The sequence below is a fragment of the Condylura cristata genome, unplaced genomic scaffold, assembly GCF_000260355.1.
Source record: "Condylura cristata isolate star-nosed mole 26May11 unplaced genomic scaffold, ConCri1.0 scaffold00025, whole genome shotgun sequence".
In the NCBI taxonomy this organism is placed as follows: domain Eukaryota; kingdom Metazoa; phylum Chordata; class Mammalia; order Eulipotyphla; family Talpidae; genus Condylura; species Condylura cristata.
The window spans coordinates 20,111,711-20,133,889 of record NW_004567126.1 but is presented as its reverse complement, the minus strand read 5'-3'; the positions used below and the strand labels follow the sequence as shown (position 1 = coordinate 20,133,889).

General features: G+C 56.3%; 1 protein-coding gene across 1 annotated transcript in view; it reads right to left on the bottom strand.

Annotated features, from left to right (window-relative positions):
* Nucleotides 1-290: 290 nt before the first annotated feature.
* The window catches only part of LOC101635921 (FXYD domain-containing ion transport regulator 6), a 39,563-nt gene continuing 17,674 nt past the window's right edge, over nt 291-22,179 (bottom strand). The window contains exons 2-12 of the mRNA XM_004688833.2: nt 19,472-19,534; nt 18,381-18,419; nt 18,220-18,294; nt 17,641-17,677; nt 16,391-16,433; nt 11,976-11,982; nt 1,400-1,438; nt 1,178-1,252; nt 866-899; nt 689-719; nt 291-448 (exon numbers count right to left, since the gene is read on the bottom strand). Coding sequence (XP_004688890.1) covers nt 695-719; nt 866-899; nt 1,178-1,252; nt 1,400-1,438; nt 11,976-11,982; nt 16,391-16,433; nt 17,641-17,677; nt 18,220-18,294; nt 18,381-18,419; nt 19,472-19,529 — 432 coding nt within the window. The 5' untranslated portion in view covers nt 19,530-19,534 and the 3' untranslated portion in view covers nt 291-448; nt 689-694. The remainder of the gene's footprint in view (nt 449-688; nt 720-865; nt 900-1,177; nt 1,253-1,399; nt 1,439-11,975; nt 11,983-16,390; nt 16,434-17,640; nt 17,678-18,219; nt 18,295-18,380; nt 18,420-19,471; nt 19,535-22,179) is intronic.

Below are 22,179 nucleotides of genomic sequence, written 5' to 3'. Positions count from 1 at the left end.
AAGCAGCACCCAGCAGACCTGGCACCTGGGACCCTGGGAACGCTGTACCCTGGGCTTTCTCTCTGGCTTGTGGAGAGCAGGCGGAGTCCTCTGGCCCTTGGCAATTCAGGGGAGAGGGGCTACAGGTAATGGTCCTGCACCTGTGTTAACAGGCACAGGCCCCTGAGCAACTAATCCAGACACAGAGACCAGGCTGCCCTGGGCTCCCGCTCGGCTGGGAGGAGCAGGCCTGGGCTATGGGAGCAGCGGAGGAGGCAAGCAGCCTAGGCAGGAGCGTGCTGATGGGCTTTATTAGCATGAGCGAGGGCCATGCCCACCCAGGGGTCACATGGAACCTGGGGCTTCCTTCAGTTGGGGTTCGGGGAGTGCTGGGGCCCAAGGCCTCAGCCCGGGAAGGCTTCCCTTCCCTCTGCCAACCGGCCAGGTGCAGGTGTGGGCACAGCGGATTCTGCAAGACAAAGGCAGGGCTGGGGCTGTGAGGGGCAGAGAGGGGGTTCTGCACCCCTTCCTCACTCATTTTTTCTGGGGCTCCTCTGCAGCCTCCCACCCCCTCCCCTTGCCGCATCTGCTGAGCTGGGCACTGGGCCAGTGTTTAAAAGCCGCGTGACCCACCACCGGCCTTTCTTCCCGGCCAGCCCCTTCTGTTTTTCTGCAGGTGACCCCTCGCCTGAGCACCCCCCAGACAAACCTGTTGTCACAGCTCGTCCTCATCGACTTGCCTGGGGTGGGGAAGGAAAGAGACATAAGAGGCCATTGGGGGAGGTGGTCAGCTGAGGGGTCCCCCTCTTCATGGGCCTCAGACACCAACATCCTTGGCCTGCCTCTCCGTCTCCAGCCCACGTCCCCCTCCTCAGTCGGGACTTACCGGTGCTTCTTGCCCCCACAGCGCAGACTTTTGCCTTGAAGAGAGAAAGAGGGCTAGTTTTGTCCACCGGGTACTTCCAAGGGCACCCCTTCTTCCCTGAGGACTCAGTTTGTAGTCTCTGCTCTCTCCCTCCAGCCAGTGCCAAGCTTGCCCCGCCCCCATTTACACCCTAGCTGCCCCGAGCAGGAGGGAGCCAGCTCTCTTTCCCTTCCAGTGTCTGTCCTGGGGGCGAAGGGCTCACCCCCACCATGCTCAGTGGCTTTGAGGAGAAATGTGCACCCTCACTTCCATCACCGGGTGGGCCCCACTCACTGAGGATGATGAGAAGCCCCAGGACGAAGGCCAGGCCTGCGAAGATCAGACCCCCCTTGCGGATGGTGTCATAGTCTGAGGGAGGAGAAGAGAGGAGGCGGGCCTGGGAAGACAGCACACAGGCTGGGGCAGGAGAGGCTGGGAACCAGAAACTGGTAGGCAGTGGGGGTTGGGGAGCAGTGGGAGGCAGGAAGGGAGGGGAGGAGGGGCCCCCAGGCTTACCATAGTGGAATGGATCCACATCCCCCTTGGGGCTGCCACCTGGGGAGAAGCAGAGGCAGAAGGGCTCACGGATGGGGGTTGAGGGGCGCTCCAGCACTTCCCACCCCTGCACCCCGAAGGGTGCAAGTGGACAGGGGAGCTGGTGCCAAGAGGTTCCTGGGAGAGGCTGGACAGCTGGCTGTGCCCTGCAGAGGGCGCTGCTCCAGGCACAGTGGGCCCGGACCAGCTCCTAGCAGCCAGAACAGAGGCCAGGCTGCCTGGGCTGCCGCCCGTGGGGAGAGAGGTGCCTCTTTCCTGCCCCTGCGGCCTTGCGCCTACCACAGGAAGAAAAGGCCAAGAGTCGTCTCCCACTGGGCTCCTTAAGCCGCTTTCCAGATACTGTTATATGGCAAGATCTGTCACAGGACAGGGAGAGAGGGGCACCCCTGAAGCCACAGATTTGCTGTCCTGTAACAATGACACGGGTGTTTAGCAAATACTTGCTGAATGAACGGAGCCTTAATTTTCACTGAACAGGAGGAAACTGAACCCAGTTGGAGACTTCCAAAGTCCCAATGAAAGTTGGAGCCAGAACTTGAACTGGGTTTCTAGATCCTCCTCTCCTGTGTCACTGTCCTCCAGGGGAAGCCAATTAATTTCAGAACCATTAATATAGATTGTTCACCATGCACCAGGCTAAAAGTAAGCAGACATTATCTGACCATCCTAACAACCCCATGAGGCATTCATATTCCAGCAGAATCCTTGTGAAGATGGTGGCCCAGGGAAGTTAAGTAATTCACCAATAATTGCACAGCTAATAAAGGACAGAACCGGGACTCGAGCCCAGGCAACAGACAGCTAAGTGTCCAAGCATTGGCCACTGAGCTTCACTGACTCTCAGAGGTTAGAAGGAAAAACACCTTTCCAGGGGAAGTCACCTGATCCAGTTCCCTGTGGCTTCCCCCGCCCCGCCCCCAACGTGGCAGTGCCCAGCCCCGCAGGCTCTGCCCTCCAGGCTGGTAGCTGAGCACATTGCCCCTGGCCACTGGAGGGCAGCCTGGCCAGAGTGCCTCTGCCATGGCTGAGGGCCACCCTCTTTTCTGTCCTGCCTGAGCCCCTTCTTGGCACTAGGAGGCCATGTGAGGCTGAAGGAATGTGCGAGTGGGCACCTCCAGGTTGTGTTCAACTCTGCCCTGGCGTGGGGGGTGGGGGCACCCACAGGCCCCAGCGGGTCTGACTGCCCCACGTTGCAGACTCCCAGGCCAGGCGGGTTGGTACTGGGCCAGGGGCTGATGTACAGGTTGCTCAGGAAGGCCAGAGGCCAGTGGGAAGTGTGGCCGGGACTAGGTGTCTGCGCCCATACAGACCTTCGAGGTTGGCGTCTCGGGTTCGGCTCAGGTCCTGTCCCAGGTGACCCGGGGAGTTAGTGTCAGAGCCATAACTCGGCCACTCACACACCAGGAAACCGCGTCATCTCGAGTGGTTTAATGAGTCTTTCCTTTACCCAGCCTTCATCTTTCTACTTCATCTGCCTCAAAACCCACCATGGCCAAGGAAGGAACCCCTGTAGGGTCCAGGGTGCCCCTTGACCCCCATCACAGGATGCCTTCTGGGGGCTCTGAAAAGCCACTCTGAGAAGACTGACCAAGGAGCTGTTTCTTGACCTCTGACCACCTCCTGCTCTGTGCTCAGATAGTCCAGAAAGATCCATTGAACCGAGACAGGCTTGTGCCAGTAAAGCTAAGATGAAACCTCACCCCCACCCACCTCCTACCTGGCACCGAGGCCCTGCTGGCCCAGGTGTATTTCTTTGGAATTATGGCAGGATCTTCTCCTGAAAGCAGAAGGGAGGCTGGCCCAGGGTGGGGCACAGGGGTGGCAGGTGAGGGAAGAGTGGGGTCCAGCTCACCCGTCCAGAGGGGGCCTAGGCTCACACACACACACACTCACCTTCACTCCTGAACGGCCCTGCCATTTCCCCAGTGGGTTTGTCTCTGCTGCCCTCTGCCCGCTGCCTCTGCTTCAGGGAGAGTGCCTGGCCTTGGGGTGGTCAGGGATGAGGTGGGGGCATTAAACATTAACAGTGCCAGGTAATATTTACCCTGGTCACAAGAAAAGCCCTGGCGTGGATGGAGGGGCTCCTGCTGCAGCCTGAGGAGGTGCAGGGTGGGCAGGGGCCACTTAGCGGGGTTCCAAAGCCTCCCAAAGGAAATTTCCAAAGAGAGACTAGAAAGCTCGGCTGTGGTAGTCTGTCACTAACCCGAGAACCCAAGGCAGGGAAGAGGAGTTTCAAAATTTATTCCATGCCAAGTGTATTCCACCGGGGCTGCTCACCTGTGAACACCATTCAGCAGACGCCCTTACCTGGCACACGGCTTCCCTGAGGTGTCCCCAGGGGCCTGGCCTACATCCCTGGACCTCACGGCCCTCCCGGGCCCACCAGCCATGCTCACATCCCCTGCCCTTGCTCCCTGGCTCCGCTCCTTCCTTGTCTTCTTCGCCCATCCAGGCGGCCTCTGGCAGCTCACAGCAGCACTGGCCAGTGAGGCTCCAGCCACCCCTGACCCATAGCACTACCTGCTGCCTCAGGCATTTTCCTCTCTTTGTGGGTGCTGGCCCCCTGACCCCCAGCCTGTGTCCTGCATTGCCTGCCCGTAGGCTACTTCAGGGCCTGGGCCTTCCTGTTCTGATTCAGAAGGCACCTTCCCGCTCTATCCTTGTGCTTTATTGCCCAAGGTGTCTGAGGTCAGGGTCGGGCCCAAGGTCACATGCTGGTGAGGGTGAGGAGGAGTCTGACAGCCGGGCCCCCCACTGCAGAAGCCCCCACCCCTCCGAGGCCACTCCCCCTCCACTGGGATTTGCATCTCAGGGACTTGTGCTGGGCACTGCATGGAGGCCCAAGACCCTGGTTCAGTTCTAGTCTGTTAAATGGGCCTGCAGACAGGGCGCCAGCAGAAGCCAAGGGGCCGAGCCAGTGGTCAGTGCCCACTAGGTGGCCAGTCTTTCCAGAGAGAAGGACTCTGGCTGAGCCTCCATCCGGCAGGACACGGGCTCGGAGTTCACTGCTGGCCCCTCCACACACTGACCACGTGGCCCTGTCTGGTGACTGGACAAACCAGGACATGGGGAGGAAGTGAGAGCACGCTGAGAGGGCCTGCGCTCGGTGACGTGCTGCCCGGTTGTGCTGACTGCAGAAGTCACGGCACTGGCCTTCATCTTGACCCTTGGCTGCAGGACACAGACCAGCCACCCTCCAGTGTCATGAGCATGCCCGGACTGACGCCCCAGCGGACCAGGAGCCGCGACCCCCACCCCCTCCTTTCTGCTTTCAGAGCCAAGTGATGGACAGAGCTGGTGTGGGGGGGAGATCACAGAGCAGCCTCTGTGGGCACTACCCCCATGAGCACCACATGGGCTTGTTTCACAGTAAAAAAAACTGACACAGCTGTGTCCTGACTGACCCATGGAGGCGGCAGCGGCAATGCTATGACCCCCACCGGCAGACCTGGAAGGTGGGGGACAGGGAAGGAGAGGCACGTCCTACAACACCCAGTGACAAATCCAAGGTCTCCAGGACACTGCCCCCCAAATTCTTGCTATCCTCCACAAGACACTTGTGGCCCCCACATAAACCCTTTTAGTATTTTAAGGTATGTTAGCTAGCTCATAAGAGACCATGGATTCTTTCAGGAATAATAGGGGATATAAAATTGGGAAGAAACTTGATTGGTAGATGGATAGGTGATGGATGGATGGATAGAGAGATAGACAGACAGACAGACACACGTATGGATGGATGGATAGACAGGTATATAGACAGGTGGAGGGCTGGATGGATGGATTGGGGGCTGGCTGGCTGGCTGACAAAAACAGAAATAGGAGGTGTGAACCTAGACTCCTAAACCTATACTCCATAGGAGTTGCAAACTAACATCACCTTGATGAAAAAATAATACAATTTAAAAAGAAACAGATTGCCTTGGGGGGGGGGGGGGACAGTAGGAAAAGCAAGTTGATAACTATTTTTGAACTCTACGCACTTTACAAAAATGCACTCAACCATCGTCACCCTTGAATGAGGCAAAGAAGACCCTATCACACCCATTTTATAAATGAAGAAAATGAGGCCCAGAGAAGTTAAAGAACTTGCCAGAAGGCAGGTAACAAGAGGCAGGAAAAGCAGATCGACCCCAGCAGCCTGGCACCAGCGTTCCTGCCCTGGTCAGTGGGCAGCCGGGCAGGAAAGGGGGCCGTGGGCAGCTGGTCTTCCTCGTCCACCAGCTCGGAGCCCCTGGGGCACAGGCCCCACGTGTCCAGGCAACAAAGGAGATGCCCTTGTTTAGAAATCCTGCCTTTTCCAGCACTTCTGGGGAGCAGGTGGGTGCGCTGAGAGACTCAGTCGCACCTGTGGAGGAGGATGGGGCTCAGGAGCTCACCTGGGTACCACCTGTCCATGACGGAGGGAGCAGCGTGCAGGCAGTGGAGGGTGTGAGCGCAGTGCCTGGGAGCCGGTGGAAGAGTGGCTCTCCTCCCTCCACGCCCAGCGGCCAGGGCAGCAAGAGCAAAAGCCAGAAGAGGAGGAGGGGCTGGCGAGGTTGCCCTCACCTCGTGCCTGCCACAGGGGGGCTGGGGCCCGGCTCCACGTGGGAGCGGGGAGATGCTCAGCCTCCAGCAGCACCCGAGGAGGGGAAGCTAAGCCCAGGCCGGCCAGTCCTCGGCCCCCACAGCAGCCTTCCCCGAGGCAGAGGCCGGCAGCCCGGGGGCCCCACCGAGGAGCCAGCAGAGTCCAAGCCCCTGCTCCCTACCAGGTCCCTGGGCACTCGGGCACTCGAGGGTCCCCTGAGCCTTTACTCAGCCAAACTTCCATCCTCCGGCCCATCCGGGCCTCCCTGGTCCTGAGAAACCCCGTTCCCAGGGCCGCTCTGCAGCTAGCACAGGGCGAGGTGGCAGCACTTGGATGCCCTTGGCGGGGTGGGAATGTTTCTCAGCGCCTGGCCGGGGCCTGAGAACGGAGCTGAGGCCTCCTGTCTCTTTCCAGCTGTCAGCCCAGATGGGGAGCAGGTGGGGTCTGGAGGGGAGCTGCTGGGGGACTGCTCCCATGGCGGCCTGTCCTTCCTCAGCTGGGGCCCTCTCTCTTAGCCCCAAGTGACTTAGCCACAGGCTGTGATGTCAGACCCACCTCAGTGGCCCCAGTGGAGACACCAGCCGCCTAATAAGGCCTCTGAGGATGGCTGCGGGTTCCCCGGGGAATGGCCGGAAGACAGCACTTGAAGTTGCAGGCCGGGTGTGGGGGCTGCAGCGGGCAAGGGCCCAGCCCCCTACATCGGCCACCCAGAGCAAGGTGAGACAAGTAGTCTGTGTGGCTTGGAACACGGTCCCCTTTGGGCTGCCAGCACCGGGCACCCAACACAGTAACCCACAAGCAGAGTCTGGGAGCTGCTGTTGCTGGCTCCCTGCCCGCCAGCCTGGCCACAGCGACAGCTCACCACTCTCTGCCTCCTTAGCAACACATCCGGCCCCGGGGGCCATGGGGGACGCCCCTGGGGCTGGAAGCTCTGGAAACCGAGCCAAGAGGCCTGGAGAGGTGTCATCTAGCTGGCCTGGGGTCTGTCCTGCCCCCCAGCCCCCACCCCCTCAGCACCCTGCTGTTGCCAGGCCTCTGGCTCCTTTCCCCACAGCCTGCTAGGGGCATGCCGTGGCCATGGCCAGCTGCTCAGACAAAGCCATGTGACAGTCCCAAGAGGAAACCATAAGCCAGCCCAGGGCAGCTGACAGGAACTTCTCCAAGCTGGGGACTTGGAGGTCTCAGGATGGGACTTCAGAGGTTACTTGGCCTAAAAATATCAGGCGGTGGAGGGGCACAGAAAAGTGGAGATCTAGGCATCTCAAGCCCAGACAGAGCCCAGTGTCATGCACTAACTGTGAAGACCTCCCAGGTCACCCCACCCAGCTCCCCTCTTTTCAAAGTGTTCATCTCTGAGGGCTCAGGGGATAAGCCAGAGCTCTTCCCTGCCCTCTGAGGCCCTTGCTCGCCGGGCCTGATGGCCTCTGTGACCTTGCCTCAGTCCAGTGGTCTCCTAGTGTCCCCCAGCCCTCGGGCATAGGCCTGCCTCGGGGCCTTTGCGCTTCTTCCCCCAGGGAGCTCCCCGGGCTAACGTGGCTCAGGCCTTTCTTCATACACTGATGCAGAAGCCCTCTCCTGGTGGTTAAGTTTTCACTGCTCCCTGCAGTTATCAGAGCGCTTCTCAGCCCTTTTCCCTCTGAAGAGTTTACTTATATATTTTCCTTACCTGAGTTCTCAGCACCAACTAAATTTTCAGCTGCAAGACACAAGGATTTCCGTGTGCTGTGTTCACTCCTGGCCCTCTGGATGGCACATGTGGACCCCTATTCTCGTGAAGTGGGTGAGTCCCAAGGGCACAATTCTCTTGCCAGTGGCAGGGCAGAGGCAAGCACTTGCCTGATGCAGCCTGTCCCCATGAAATCACCGGCCCCTGACAGGTAGCAAGACCTGGTCAGCCAGAGACAGCGAGTGGTGAGCACCCCTCACCCTGCCAACAGGTCCTCCAGAGTCCTGTTGGGGGCTACCGGACCCCCTTGCCCCTCTGTTCCCTGCCCAACACTTCATCCAGAGCCCTGTGACAACTGTCACGAATGTGACCTCTTGTCCTCTCGAGGAAAGCCCGGCAATGGTGGAAGGCATCCTGTCCCCTCACCTCACTCAGACTTGACGCCATCACTCTGCCCCATTCCAACTGACTGAGGCCACCAGGTCCGGTCTGACCTTGGGGACAAGGGGTGCTCTCTCAGAGACCCCCTATTTCCCTCCAGGGAGGCTTCTTCAGCCCATTGTACATCAACCCCCTGGGGAAACCCAAAGACTCTCCCCGTATCTCTGCACCCATATCACTCCCCACTGGAATCCCTTTGACCCTGGCTCTGCCCCTGGGGTGGGTAACCCTGGAGATGGTCACACTCTGGCTTTCCTTCTCCTGTGTAAAATGGAGGTCAGGAAGAAAGCAGCACCTACCTTGCAGGGCTGTTGAAGGAACAGAGGTAACGCACCATTGCAAATGTCATCCTAATAAAGCCCACTTCGTTGTCCTCAGTGAAGGACAAGAGCCACCCCGGCCTTCCGTGGAACAAGGACACTCACCGCCATCCCTGCCCCATCGGGGTCCTCCTAAAGCAGGCTCCCAGAGCACCTCCCTGCCCTGGTTCCCGACATGGTTTCTGCCCGCCAACCCCCACTCAGCACCCCGAACCTCCCTGTCCCTCCTGGACATTCAGAGAGCCTGGCTGCTCCCTGCTGGGTCAGGCCCTACTCCTCCAGGCCGCCAGGCCGGTCTTTGCTGAAGCAGGGGGCGCAGGGCTGAGAGCGCTCCCCTGACATCCCAAAAGGCCACAGGGCAGGCAAGATCCTCACACCCTTCCCTTTGTCTGACTTCAGGTTCGAGCCACAGAGGGGCCATGCTCAGCTGTTGCCCTGAGACCCAGAAACCAAGAGGGTTTTGAAAGATGTGGAAAGGTAGCTCCAGCTCCTGCAGCCCCCTTGCAGCACCTCACACCCAGCATACTCCGTCCCCTGGCGGCATGCTGCAGACTCCCGTCCCCCCAAGCCACCCTCCATTTGTCTCCTGGCTTAAGTCTCAGGGCAGCGTCTGGGTGGTCACTGCTGCTTGGTGGGGTAGGGGACAGGCCATCAGCTGAGCTCTGAGCCAGCAGTGCCACAAATCCCCTCACCACCAGCCTTCCAAAGGTGGGATTCTCCAGCCCCACCAGCCCCAGGAGTGAGGGGTCATGTCAGAGCCCCTGGCCAATCCTCCTGGTCTTGACTCACAGCTGCAAAGAAGCCAGAAGCCCCTAGAAAGCCCTGATTGCCAGCTCAGGTGGGTCCTCGGGTACCTGGCGTGCGTGGCCTCTTGGCAGTTCCCAGGCCCCATCTGTGCTGTCTAGAGGTCCCGAACCCCCAGGAACACTGTCTCCTGCTGTGGCTGCAGACACCAGGGTCACTGGGGTCTTATAAGGCAGGGCTGGGAGGAGGTGGACCCAGGAGGGTCCATTCCTTAAGTGTTGGCTTCAAGACGGCCAGAGACCTGGGGCACACAGGTCCTGGGAGCCTGCCAGAGGGCGATGTACTCTGTCAAGGTCAGGAGGGGACGTCCTCATTTCTACAGCTGTGACAAGGACAAACTCGTGTGACCCACCCCTCCCCTACCAGGGCACAGCCTGGAGAGCAGTGAATTCTTGACTTTCCTGGGAGCTCAGGTCTGGGCTCGGACAGACCTTCTCTGCAGCTGCCCAGTCCTACCCGGCAATCATACTCCTGCTTATCACCAAAAAAGCGGCTTGAGTCTCCACCTCCAGGGTGGCCTCCAGGAAGCCCACCCATGTCTACTTCTCCTTTCCTCTGAGGCCTTCTGGATTCCACCACCGTGGCCCACGTGATGCTGGCTTTTTAGCCCTCTTTCCCATCTGTTTCAGACCGCTGAGTCTCTGCTGGTCTCTGTGAGGATGGGGTCGTGAAGTCTGTTCCCAGTGACACGGGGCCTGGTCCTCCTCCTTCAATAACCATGCCATCCACGTCCTGGTTCTCATAAATCCGAATCCTCTTTGAGCAGCTTTATTTCTCCCCAAAACTCAGCCAAGCAGAGGAGGAAACTTCCGGAGTAGATGGGCCACTCGGAACTTGAACCAAGTCTGACAGAAAGGGGGGCCGCTCTCAAAGAAAGGACAGAAGGAAAGAGTGATACAGACATTGGTAACAAAGTATCTTCATGTAGGAGCAAAGTGTCTTATGCCCATTTATCACTTGGACCCTGTGAGATGACAGGAAAGGTATGAATGGACCCATTGTACAGCTGAGGAAACCGAGGCTTAACTGGCTTTCCTCAGGTTGCCTGTGGGCCCAGGTTACCCGGGCTGGGAAGGCCTTCATTTTGCAGAACAGAGACCCGGGGCTCTCCCAGCCTGAGAGAACAGGGCACATGGGGAACAGTCTTGCCTCCTATTCCACCAGGCCACCTCCAAGCCTGCCGGGAGGCAGGAACCCCCCTCCTCTGGATGGTGTGGCCCCCCAGCAGCCCCTTGGCCCCCAAGTCCCTCAAGACATCGGATCACAGCATCACCTGTTTGTGCTCCACTATTGTGCAACGAGGCGTGGGGCCAGAGCTGCTCCATAGAGCAACAGCCGGTGAGCTTAGGCTGGCTGATTCTGCCCCCCTGGGGTTCAGCGGTGACAGCAATGAATCACTCTAATGGGGAGAGAGGGCCATTCTTCCTCTTTGTGGCCTGGAGACAGGTATTTTGAAAGCTCCTCCCCTGTTTCAGGCAAACACAGCTGACTGCTCTTACTGGACACCGCCCTCGCTCTGGGCCCAGGCTAAGGCAGAGCAGCCAGGGACAAGGTGGGCTGAACCAGACGGAGCTGGACAGCTTTCCCACCTGGCTGTGCCCAGCCACCCAGCACAGGGCCCCTCCCCAGCGCAAGGGGAGAAGGGGCCCAGTGACCTTGGGGTGTGCTTCAGCTGGTCTCTCCCTCTCTCACCCTCCCAGCTGCCTGTACACTGCCGCTGACTCTCTTCCAAGAACAACTTGGCAGGTTCCAATCCACAACCTGCAAAAAAAAATCCCAGCGTGGTGGGGAGAGCCACAGCCTGGGGGCCCAGAAGGCAACGACCTATTTTTATGTGGTGTTAAGTAACACAAACACCTCCATGCAAATAGAGCTGGAAATCTCTGGAGTGGAATTTATGGGTGGGGAGGGAGGGGATTGGAGAAACTGGGGGGTGACAGGACACCTGAGGTCACCTGCCGCGAAACCAGGTGACTAGGCACTCCATTCTGGGAAATGGTACCGCAACTTTCCTTCAACCTTCAAACAAATCGCAAACACCAGTCACGGGGCTGGAGGCGGCTGGACACAGACAGGGCCCTGCCATCTGGGAGGGAGGCACCGTGTTAAGCAGCAGTCCATGCCTGGATTGCTGGATTCCCTGACCCTGCAGCACTAGACCAGAGGGACAAGTGGGCTCATCCTGGCAGGGGGTGGGGCGGTGCTCCGTTTGGGCCTGGACCCTCAGGACGTCCTGGGGAGAGTCTCAGGGTCCATCTGTCTAGGGGACCCCGCTCCAGCTGAGGTCACTTCCCTCGGTTTGCACACTTCCAGTGAGGGGGAGCTTGCTCCTGCTTGGTATCCTCACGCTGTGGAAACTAAGGTCCCCCTCCCAGAAAGCTGTCCTGCCTCCCTCTCACACACACCTCATGGGCACTAAGCTTGCCCTCAGCAGCACTCACTATTAGCCTGGAGCTGATGGGCCTGGGCTGGACCTTGGCTGTGCCATCAGTGGCCAAACTCAGGCAAGTCTCACCAAGCATCAGTTTCCTCATCTGTAAAGAGGGGGAGCCATGAAAGGGGGTTAGTTCTCAGCATTGTGACTTGTGACGTTTGGGCCAGCATTCAGACACAGGCAGTCAATATCTGTTCGCTGCTTCTGATTATTACTATGACCAGTGTGGCTATTCTGATTACTGTTACTGTCGTTATTTGATCACCACTTCCTCTGACTCCTCTTTCTGTGTCAACCTTCCAGACCACTCACCTCCCACACAAGTCCTTCCTCAGGGCAGTCAGTTGGTTTCTGTCCTCAACGGACAGCCAGATGTGATCTCACTGGCTGGTGACGCTCCCCTCCGCCTGGGGAGACAGCCTGCTGCTGGAGACAGAGGCCAGGCCACGTGTAATGCAGTGAGACTCAGACAGGGACAGTGGGGCTCAGCCCTGTTCCTCCCCAACACCGCACCCTGCCCCTGTGCTGTGGCCCCAGGGCAGCCACAAGCTGATCAAGTGTGCTTACCCTACCTGCCTCGGAGGTAGCCCCAATTACCAGGAGAAAAAAGAGGGGTGCTTAAAGCCTCACTCACAAAGAGAGGGTAGCTGTCATCCATATGCTGGAGAAGAGAACCACCCTTCTCTAGCATGGACATAATTAGTTAGGCGTCAACTCAGAAATTTTTGGACCTCTTGTACTTATGCTCTAGTTTCATGTTTGTTTTTAGTGATGCAAGTGGGGAGCGACTCACAATCTCTTGTGTGCTGGGATCCTCTGAGAGCGTCATCTGACCGTGCTCCGAATGCAGCAGGCCGTGAACTGGTCTGGAGGAGTGAGCCACGGGCGGCCATCAGCTCCTTCACAAGGCACAAGCGCGCCAGGGAGTTTTAGCCACCGCGACCTCCGGGCTGGCAATATTGAGCTCGGGCTCCACTACCAGCCTCAGGTTTCGCAAAGACCTGGGGGTCTGAGGGGCAGAGGCAGGGCAGGCACCCCGTATGTCCTCCTGGACAGATGTCCAGCTGACCCGCCTCAAGACCCAGGCTGGCGATACCACAACTCCAAACAATTGGCAGACACTGAAGATTTCCTGAGACCCTGGGATAGCCCCAGCATTCTTCGGCTGGACAAGCCAGCATCCTTGTCCTCTGAAAGGGTCCATGATAGAGAAACACCAAACGCACAGAGGTGCGGCCCCACAGGGGCCACTCAGAGGGAATTGGCTAGCAGCTGTGTTTGTTTGGACAACAGAACTTCTAAACATGAAACGGGTAGCCGCTCTGGGAGGACAGTCCAGGTGGCCCCAGCCCCTGGGCCCTTCTTTTGTGTCACCACAGCTGGCTCGCAGCTGGTCATACACCCAGCAGAGGCCTATTTTGATCTAAGGGCTACAGCATCACGTGTGACGCTTAAGGCAGGCACCATGAGAATCGAGCACCAAAGAGGACTCGTCCTACCTGCAGCCTGGGAAGGCTTCACTGAGGAGGGGGCAAGATAAAGATAGAGGCTTGGATGATAGTGCAGACCCGTCAATTCCGATCAAAGGGACGGTTAGACCCTTGCGTTCCTGGCCACTGTGACTCCCTTATCTGCAGGACAAGCCCAAGGAAGGACCTGGGTGGGGTGGAGCCTGGGCCCCTGGCCTGGAAGGGAGTGGGGGGTAGGAAAAGGAGGTGAGGAGGGAAATGGGGGAGAAGCAGGGGAAGAGCAAGGTGTTCAAGCTGCCGGCCCTGCCCCAGCGTCCTCCCTCTGAGCAAGGACAGAGTCCCTCTGGCTCTACAAATACTCAAGTTCTTCTACAAGCAGGAAAGCACCGCAGAGCCACTAGGAAACAATGGTGTTTTATTCCTTTTTGTTGTCGTTAGGAGGACACAGATCACAGCACAGAGAACGCGGTCCCGGTCACAGCGGCACGGTGTGGCTAGTTTCCACAAGAACACAATGGGCAGCAGGGAGCAGGGTCTGGCTGAGTTTCCCTCTTCGTGGCCGTTACCCTCTCGCTGGTCACTCGCAGCACGGTCACCGCACCTGCCTCTGACAGTGGCAGGCCGGGCAAAGGGTGCTGGCGTCATCACGCCACCTGACCAGGGGACGTGGGCACAGAGAAGCCCCTGCTCCTCCTGCTGGCCCCCAGGGCGCTGCCCTCACAGGATGGAGCCCTCTACAGAGACCTGCCAGAGACCCACATCAGGGCCTGGAGTCTGGGACGGGGAAGGTGGGGTGCGGGACGGGGTTCCAGAGCCCATGGGCTTATTGCTGCGAAGATATGCCAGGGGCACATTCCCCGGGGCAGAGTGGATGGCCCGGGCCTGGAATCCCTGGCCACTCTGCCACAGGGCAGGCAGCTGGGGACTCCATGGCGGATGGCCCCAGGAGAAAAAAATGGCCCTCTAGGGGCACAGCCCCCCGGGGGGCAAAGCTGGGCTCACCAGGACCCTGTCGTGAATTTCCAACTGCTAGCAGGCCCTCAGAGCTGGCTTGGGTTGGGGTGAACTATGGAAGCGAGGTTCTTTGAAGGGGTAAAGTGGGACCCTGAAGACGGATCACGAAGGAGATGTAAACCTTCCCAAGTCCCAGAATGCCTGGAGACTCCCAGGAGCCCCTGTCTTAACCCTCGCCCCTAAATCAAGAGAAGGGATTGCTCCCCAGGGATAAAGCAGAGTCCCAGAAGCAGGAGGTGATGGAGGGCTGTGGGGGAGCAGGGAGAAGCTGCTGGCCTGGTGGCCCAGCTCCTGCCCAGAAAAGGGGGCCCAGGCTCACTAACACACATGATGCACAGACGAGCAGCCACAAAGACCACAGTCACCACACAGACACGTCACAGGAGGGGGACGAGACCTCAGGCTGCGGGGGCGGGTGGTACTTGCATCACTGAGTTGAGGACTGGTGTTGGGGGGCTGGGGAGGAGGAGGGGGATACACAAGTTCTTGGCTTCTCCCGGGGAAAGACCTGTGCTGAAGTGGCCAGTTTTCTTAAGCATCAGCATTTGCATCTAAAGTTTCAAGCAGCTGCCTTCAGGTTCCGGAGGCTGAGGAGGGAGAGAAATTAAATTAAAACCCAACTTGGGCTCCTTCCACGCATGTGCCCAGCTCTGTGTCCCAGCACTAGCACAGCCCCCGCCCACAGGGGCAGACCCACACCACATGGCAGGGCCCTGGTCAGCAAGGAGGCCGAGCCTGGCACGAGGGAATGGACAGAGTGATTCCTGGGAGCATGGTCTTGGGGGGGGAGTGGTTAGACCCAGGCTGGGTTTCTGCTGAAAACCAGATCACCCCAATATTCTCAGAACTGGTCTCCCCAAGATGCCCCACATTGGCCTGTAGAGTATTGAGCTAGGAAAGAGCAATGAAATCCTGAAGACCAGGAGACGATTCAGTCCTGCCTAAGGCCTCCGCCCTCACCTAGCAGAAGCAGAAGTTAACATGTCCTCTGCCCCTTTCGTAACCAGAGAAGCTGCACCCACTTTATGACCTAGAGGATTTAGTTTGGAGGAGGGGTCTCAGCCAGTTGTAGGTTTATCAGGGAACATGTCCTGGATGAGGGACCCCTCTGTGTCCCGTAAACCCCCCTCTCTGTGTGATGCCCCAGGTCCTAAAACACATTATTCCTTAGGACCCACAACCATGTCAATTCCCCATGTGTTATTCGGTGTTGACCTTTTCATGTTAATTTGTCCATCCATTCAGCCTTAAAAGACCCAGGTGGGCTAAGGGAGGTCCCCTCTGTACCCTAGTACCCCTAGCAGTTGCTGACAGTCCTGAGACCTAGGAAAGACCCCAGGAAGTAACTAGAATGCTACATAAGTGGACTGTGTGATGACCACCACAGTGAAGGTTTCACAGCCAGAAATCTCTTAACTTACAATTTAGGATACAGTTTTACCTGTGTCTTATGCCTGTTTGTATGAGAAAAGGGGCAGAAATGAGCTGACAGCAAACTGACCCCCCCCACCCCCCAATCTAGCCAGAGTTTGTCACACCGGGGCAGACAGGTGCAGTGAAATGGCAGTGAACTATCAAGCCCCAAGTTCAAGTTCCATCCTGAACCTACTACCAGTCACTGGCCTCCGTTTCCTCACCTATAAAATGGGGCCAAACAGGGCCTGGCCTGCGTGTGGCAGATTAGAGTGAGTTTATGGGGGGTGCCCAGAACGGGGTAAGCCCTCTGAAGACTGTAAAGTCCTGAACAGTCACTGATTTCCTGTCTCCTTACAATGAACAATAAAAACAGACAGTACAGTCAGTTCCCTCAGATACCGGGACCTGATAACAGTGATGGGGGTAAGAGAACTGTTAATATCCTCCCCACCTTTGCATAAGACTAGAAAGTTTCATACCAAATGGTTAATTTATTTGAAAAGTGGCCCCCGGTACTTTCTGTATCATCAGAGGAAACCACTTTCTTTCTGCTTCTAACCTGGGAGTATTTCACTGTTTCTCCTAAATTGAGCCCACACACAGTCAAGGTGATACCCTGTTAACTCGCCCTTTCTGATGGGAGCCCCATTTCCAGCTGCTTACTGCATGCTTACGAGGTACACTCAGATGGGTATTGGGGTCTGTCTCATCATCCACTTGTACACACGGCTTGTAAGAAAAGCTACTGCACATTCTCCGCAGCAACCTCCGCCAGACCCCAGTGAGAACAGAGGAAGACCCGCAGCCTCCTACCTTCCCACCTGAGGGCTGCACCTCAGTTCTCTGCTTTCTGGGGCTCCGTTGCTGGAAAGAAACCAGAAAGGATTATAGTCATGAACCCTTCAACTCGGGGACCACCCTCTGCAGCTTATGCCTGATTCAGAGCGCCTGTCCCCAAATAGCAAAGGGGGTCAAGCCAGACAGGCTCGGATGCAAGTGACCTCCAGGTCTTAGGAACTTGGCAGGCACCTCCACTTTTCCGAGCCCCTCGCTGGTACACACAGCGAGCACTCCCACTCCGCGGAGCTGTGCACACTATGCAGACCAGGGTGTGGTGACCAGCACACAGCAGTTGTCAGGCCTGCATGGTGGAGGTGAGGGGGCAGCACATCACAGGGGCCCTGGACACCCCTCTCCTGGCAGTCTGGAGTATGTCAGCAGCTCGGGGTGAGGGGCAGAGCATCTAGTAAGCACCCCTCCCTGAGCCAGGTGGGCCGCTTGCTCATTCCCATCCCTCCACCTGGGCAGGCGGTCACGACAGGTACCATTGGCAGTGATGAGGTTTTCCACCTGGGCCTCCTCATCCCCGGGGGCCCTGCAAGAAGAGAGGCAAGCCGGTCAGAGCCCTCAGGCCCACCCAGAGAGCCTAGCCACACTCCCTGCTGCGGCAGGCTGCCTCATCAGTCTCCACTGTCATCTGGGCCACCTGGGGGCAGGAGGCAGAGTCGGCTCTGCAGAGACCAGGTCTCCCTGGCACCGGTCAGCGTGATCCCCTAGGAGATCTAAGAGGGCCTCGGCCGGCTGGAGCTTGGGTTTGGTCCTGCCCCAGACTGGATTCCTGAGGTTCAGAACTAACTGAGTTACTGCAGTAGACTAGCGGGGTGTGCCCTTTATGTGGGTGGAAAGGCAACGCAAACGTCTATGCAGCTCAAAATCCCAGGGCGGGCAGAGGCAGGGATGGCTCACGCATCTGCAGAAAGACCCTGAGTCCCCCACCCTGCTTCCCTTTCCCCAGCCCGGCTGTCTCCAGGACCTCCAGACAAGACCCTTCCACACCTTTTTTCCCATTCCTCACCCCCAGACACATCAGAAGAAAAAAGAATGAGCTAGCCCTCCATGTTCAGACCCCTCGCTTCGCCCCAAAGTCTGCCTGGCCACCTTCAAAGCTTCTAGCTTGCTCCCAACATACAAAAACCCAAGAGAACACTCATTTGGGGTCACACACAGAGGGGTTCCCCTCCTGGTTCCCTCCTAGTGTCACCCCAGATGTCCCCAGCCATGGCATCCTTACCGGGGCTTCTGATTGAAATTGCACTTGCATCTTCGACCTGAAAGGCACAGAAATCGTTTGAGGTCTTGCTCTGGGCTTGAGTTCAAGGTCATGCACCCAACTTGGACACAGCAGGGCTGCCCTGTGAGTCTGTGCAGACTATGGGACCACAAAAGCCCCCTCCACCCACCCTGAGCATGCATGCACCCACAGCTCTTCACAGCCACACCAGGTTGGAACAGGGCTCCCCTGAGACCAAGGTTCAAACTCAGCAGCTTGGATGTCTACACCACAGCTGGCTTGATGGTGGAGGCTCCATGCAGACCAGACCTAGGGAGCACCTAAGGACAGCCTGTCTCCATCTCTAGGGACTCCCATGCCCGCCCTACGGGATGCAGCACCAGGTGGCCACACTGCCCTTTTGGTCCGTGTTTACACCACACACTTATTCTGTTCGTGATTAGCTGTCAGATTACTGAGCACTAACTACACACACAGCACTGTATTAAGTCTTGGAGATGATGGAGATAGTCTTCAACTACCCTGGGACAGAAAACACATTCTCCATGGCACTGCAGTGAAACAAAGAAACAAGCTTACTTAGGATAAGGAGGATCCCCACCAAGAAGAGGACCACAGCAAACACCAATCCCCCGATTCTCAGGGTCTGGTAGTCTGTCGAAGAAACAAGGGTGAGAGAGGGAAGGGCCAGAGCCAGCGCACCCGCCTGCCTCCCCAGCCAGAGTCACGCAAGCACTCACCATAATGAAATGGGTCCTTTTCTTTCTCCTGCTCAGCTGCTGCAAAAAGCAAGTAGGGTCAGAAGGATGGGAGCACCACGCTGGCCCCCGAATACCTTACCTGCCTCACAGGCTTCCCTCCCCACACAGGGGCTCCTGGGTAGCCGGGTTCATTAAAGAGACACCCGGAGAAGCAGAGAAGGTGGGCCTGCCCGCTAGGGTCAGCCTGAGGATCGAAGGCGGGTACAGCTCAGAGCCCCAGGGGGATTCTGCATTCACAGAACATCTGCACTTTTGCCTCTTATTCCTGTGTCAACCCCACAAGGCAGGGTCTATTATCCTCTTGTTACAGATGGGGCAACTGAGAACAAGTTGGGGCACAGGACTTGCAAGAGGCCAGAGTCCAGGGACTGATGCACTTGTCTGGTTTCCAAGGTTCAGGCCAAAAGTCTACAGGGGTCTGGAGGGATTGAGGCCTTACAGGCAGACCCTAGTGAAACAGGCAAAGTGTGTAATATTGGAGGCGTGGATAAAGAAGACGTGGTGTAGATGCATGTGAAATACTATTCGGCTGTGAAAAAAGATCCTGTGATCCTGATGTTTATGACATATGGAACTGGAAAGGACTGTGCTACTGGAATAAATCAGAAAATGATCTCACTCATGTGGAATATAACAAAATATAGAAGGCAAATGAACAAGCACAATCAACCCAACCAAACCCTTGAAATCTGACTGCAGAAATGAGGTTACCAGCAGAGCAGGGTAGGAGGAAGGAGGGGGCCCAGTGGACTGTGGTGGAGGATTAGGGGTGCTTCAGTCATGTGATAACATATATTTGGAGAAGTGTGGACCTATGCCTCTAAAACAAAAAATAATTTAATTAAAAATAATATTTTAGATAAATAAATAAAAGTAGACCTTGCTGGAGCCTGGAAGGGGGAGGTGTGTAGACTACTCCCAGACTGGCCTGTGTACATCTGCCACCTTCCAGGACATGAAGAATCTAAGAGAGCCCCCATATCTAGTATGCCAAAAGAAGGAGCAGACCCTTCTACCAGAAAGGGTCCCAGATGCATCTGGTCCCAGCCAGGTTCTAGAGGGATACTCACCACCGACCAGGACCACTGGGGCCAGCAAGCTGCACAGAACCATCAGCACCACCTCCATGGCGTCTAGGGACAGAGGGGAAAGCGTGATTGTCTGTATGGAGACGCCACACTCTGCCCTCAGTCTCAGCAGGGCGCAGCTGAAGTTCCAGGCCTCCCCTCAGTTCTCTCCATGGGCTGAGCGCTCAAACTACCAAAGCAACTAGCACTCACAGACCTGCAGCCTGATTCAGCCAGCTCCACGCATGAATTCAACAAATATGACTGAATTAAGAGAGTTCGTGCACCCATTTTTGCAGGTGGAAAAGCTAAAGCTTGGTGAGGTTAAATGATCTCAAGCCAGTGAGCAGCAGGGCCTAACCCCTACGCCAACTTAGGAACTCCTCTGGCCCCAAAGCCAGAAAGCCTCCTGAGCTTTAGAGATGTCCCCACCTGTGTCTGCTCCGGGCCACACTGAGCGCCAATTCATTAATAACTAGGAACTAGTCTGTGACTTCCTAGTCTGGTTCCCACAGCCAACACTCACTGATGGAAGCTCTCTGTATCAGATTAAATGGGCCGGGTAAATCAGTGTCCCCCAGTCTGACCAGCGGGGTGGGGCGATGTCTTGCTGTCTCCTAGACTCTACGTGAAGCCTGGAACACTGACAGCTCTCCCCCAAGCAGCTTCGCACACTCTCCCCCGTGAAGTGTAAGCGCCATCTTTAGACCACAATTCTCCAGATCAGACGGTTGAACAAACAAACAAGCCCAGGGACTGGCTCTCTGCATGTCAGCACTGGATGTCTCCAAAGGATGCCTGAGGTTTTGGCTCAAAATCTCATCCCGTCCCTGGCCTGTGGGGTCCAGGGCCCCAGGATGGGCCATGTGGATGGAGCAGAGGCAGCTCCAAGCGGCGCCTCCCACTTACGCTCTGCATTCCTGGGCAGAAAGGAAAATGGTAAAGAGCCAGAAAGGAAAAGACAGCAGAACTAGGAACTAGGAACCCCCACGGCTGTTTCCTCTTTTTCTGGTGAGGGGAGCGGTGGGCGGCCTGACCCCTGAGCCAGTGGGTCTAAGATCTTAGAGCCAGGCGGCTCTAAGATCACACCCGCTCACTTTCCCGGCTCTAAGGCCCTACCAAGCAGCTCCCCACTGCCCTTCACCATTCAGCCACCAGAGGTCAGACAGCTTCTTCCTCTGACTCCAGAAGTCAATTCAAGAAGCAATTATCAAAGGCAGGAAAATTGCTTTCAATGCTCTCTCATTTAATATTTGTATTTCTTTTAAGTTTTAGATTAAATTGTTTACACACAAAAATACATATACTAAAGCACATTATCGAGTTAAATACACATAAACAAGTATCTTAAGTAGGGGCCTCCTGGTAGCCTAGGCGTTATGTCTCAATGTTATCACTGCAATGGCCTGAGTTCGATCCCTGGCCCTGGAGGTGACCCACAAGGCACAGCAGACCTCTCCTGTCTCACCCGCTGCTCCCCTCAGCAGTGTGTTTCAGTAGATCTGCCTGTTCTGCTCCCCACCCTATCTCACCTGTGAACCTCTGGCATGGGCATATACCAAGTTCTTCTACACACACAAAAAAAAATTTTTTAAGAAGTGTGCTGGTTTGACGTTCATATTTACCGTGTGACGATTACCACAGCATCACACCTCACTTAATACTTTTCAGGGTGAGAGTAACTTTTTTTCTTAGCTACTTTCTCCCCCTAGTGGTTGAGAATGTACACGAGTCATTTCTAATCTTAGTCATTGAATTCTATGTGCACTTGCTATAGGCTAAGAGTTTACATCCCCCAAAATTCATGTGCTGAAATTTAACCCTCAATGTGATGCTTTAGGAAGCAGAGCCTTTGGGAGATGATTAGATCAGAAGGGGGTGCCCCTGGGAATGGGGTTAGTGCCCTTGTAAGAGACCCCAGAAAGCTTCCTCCTCTTTTCAGCCCTTGAGGACACTGAGGCAGCTATCTGTCTATGAACCAAGAATCCAGCCCTCATCAGACACTAAATCTGCCTGCACTCTGATCTTGGACTTCCCAGGCCAAGAGCTGTGAGAAACACACCATTGCTCTTTATAAGCTTCCCAGTCTATGCTATTCTGTTACAGCAGCTTGAACAGACTTACTATTTAGCAGGCTCGAACATCCTTAAGTCAAAAGCTATACTAGCTGTTAGGTTTCATACCCTTTTCAAAAATGATAAAATACAAATGACCCCCATCCTAATATACTGATAGATGTTATTGTACAAACTTGTCATTTCTTAACCCGGTGAAATAAGGGTTATAGTTCATGGAAACAATGTTTGCTTTGATTTGCCCATGTGTGCAGTAGCCAGCCTTCAAGAGAGTCCCCAACACCTCGTGTATCTATGTCCTTGTATCCATGTTACACCAGGGTGAGGTTGAAAAAATACAGCAGAGCTAAAAACTACTTGCAATATTAGACAGTAAAAGGCGGAACTTCCTTTCCTTGTCATTTTCTCCCTCCTCCCCTCTCCTCCCCCCACATTGCTTGCCCTGGGAAAAGCTACTTCCCCATCTTAAGGGAACTCCAGCAGCTGATACAAGCCCACACACATATGACTCAGTGTCACGTAATTGCCACCCTGCAGACAGCTTGACTGCGATCTCCGTGAAGACCCTGAACAGGGCCACCTGGCTAAACTGTTCCTCCATCTCCTGGCCCTCAGAAACTGGGAGGTGACAGTGTT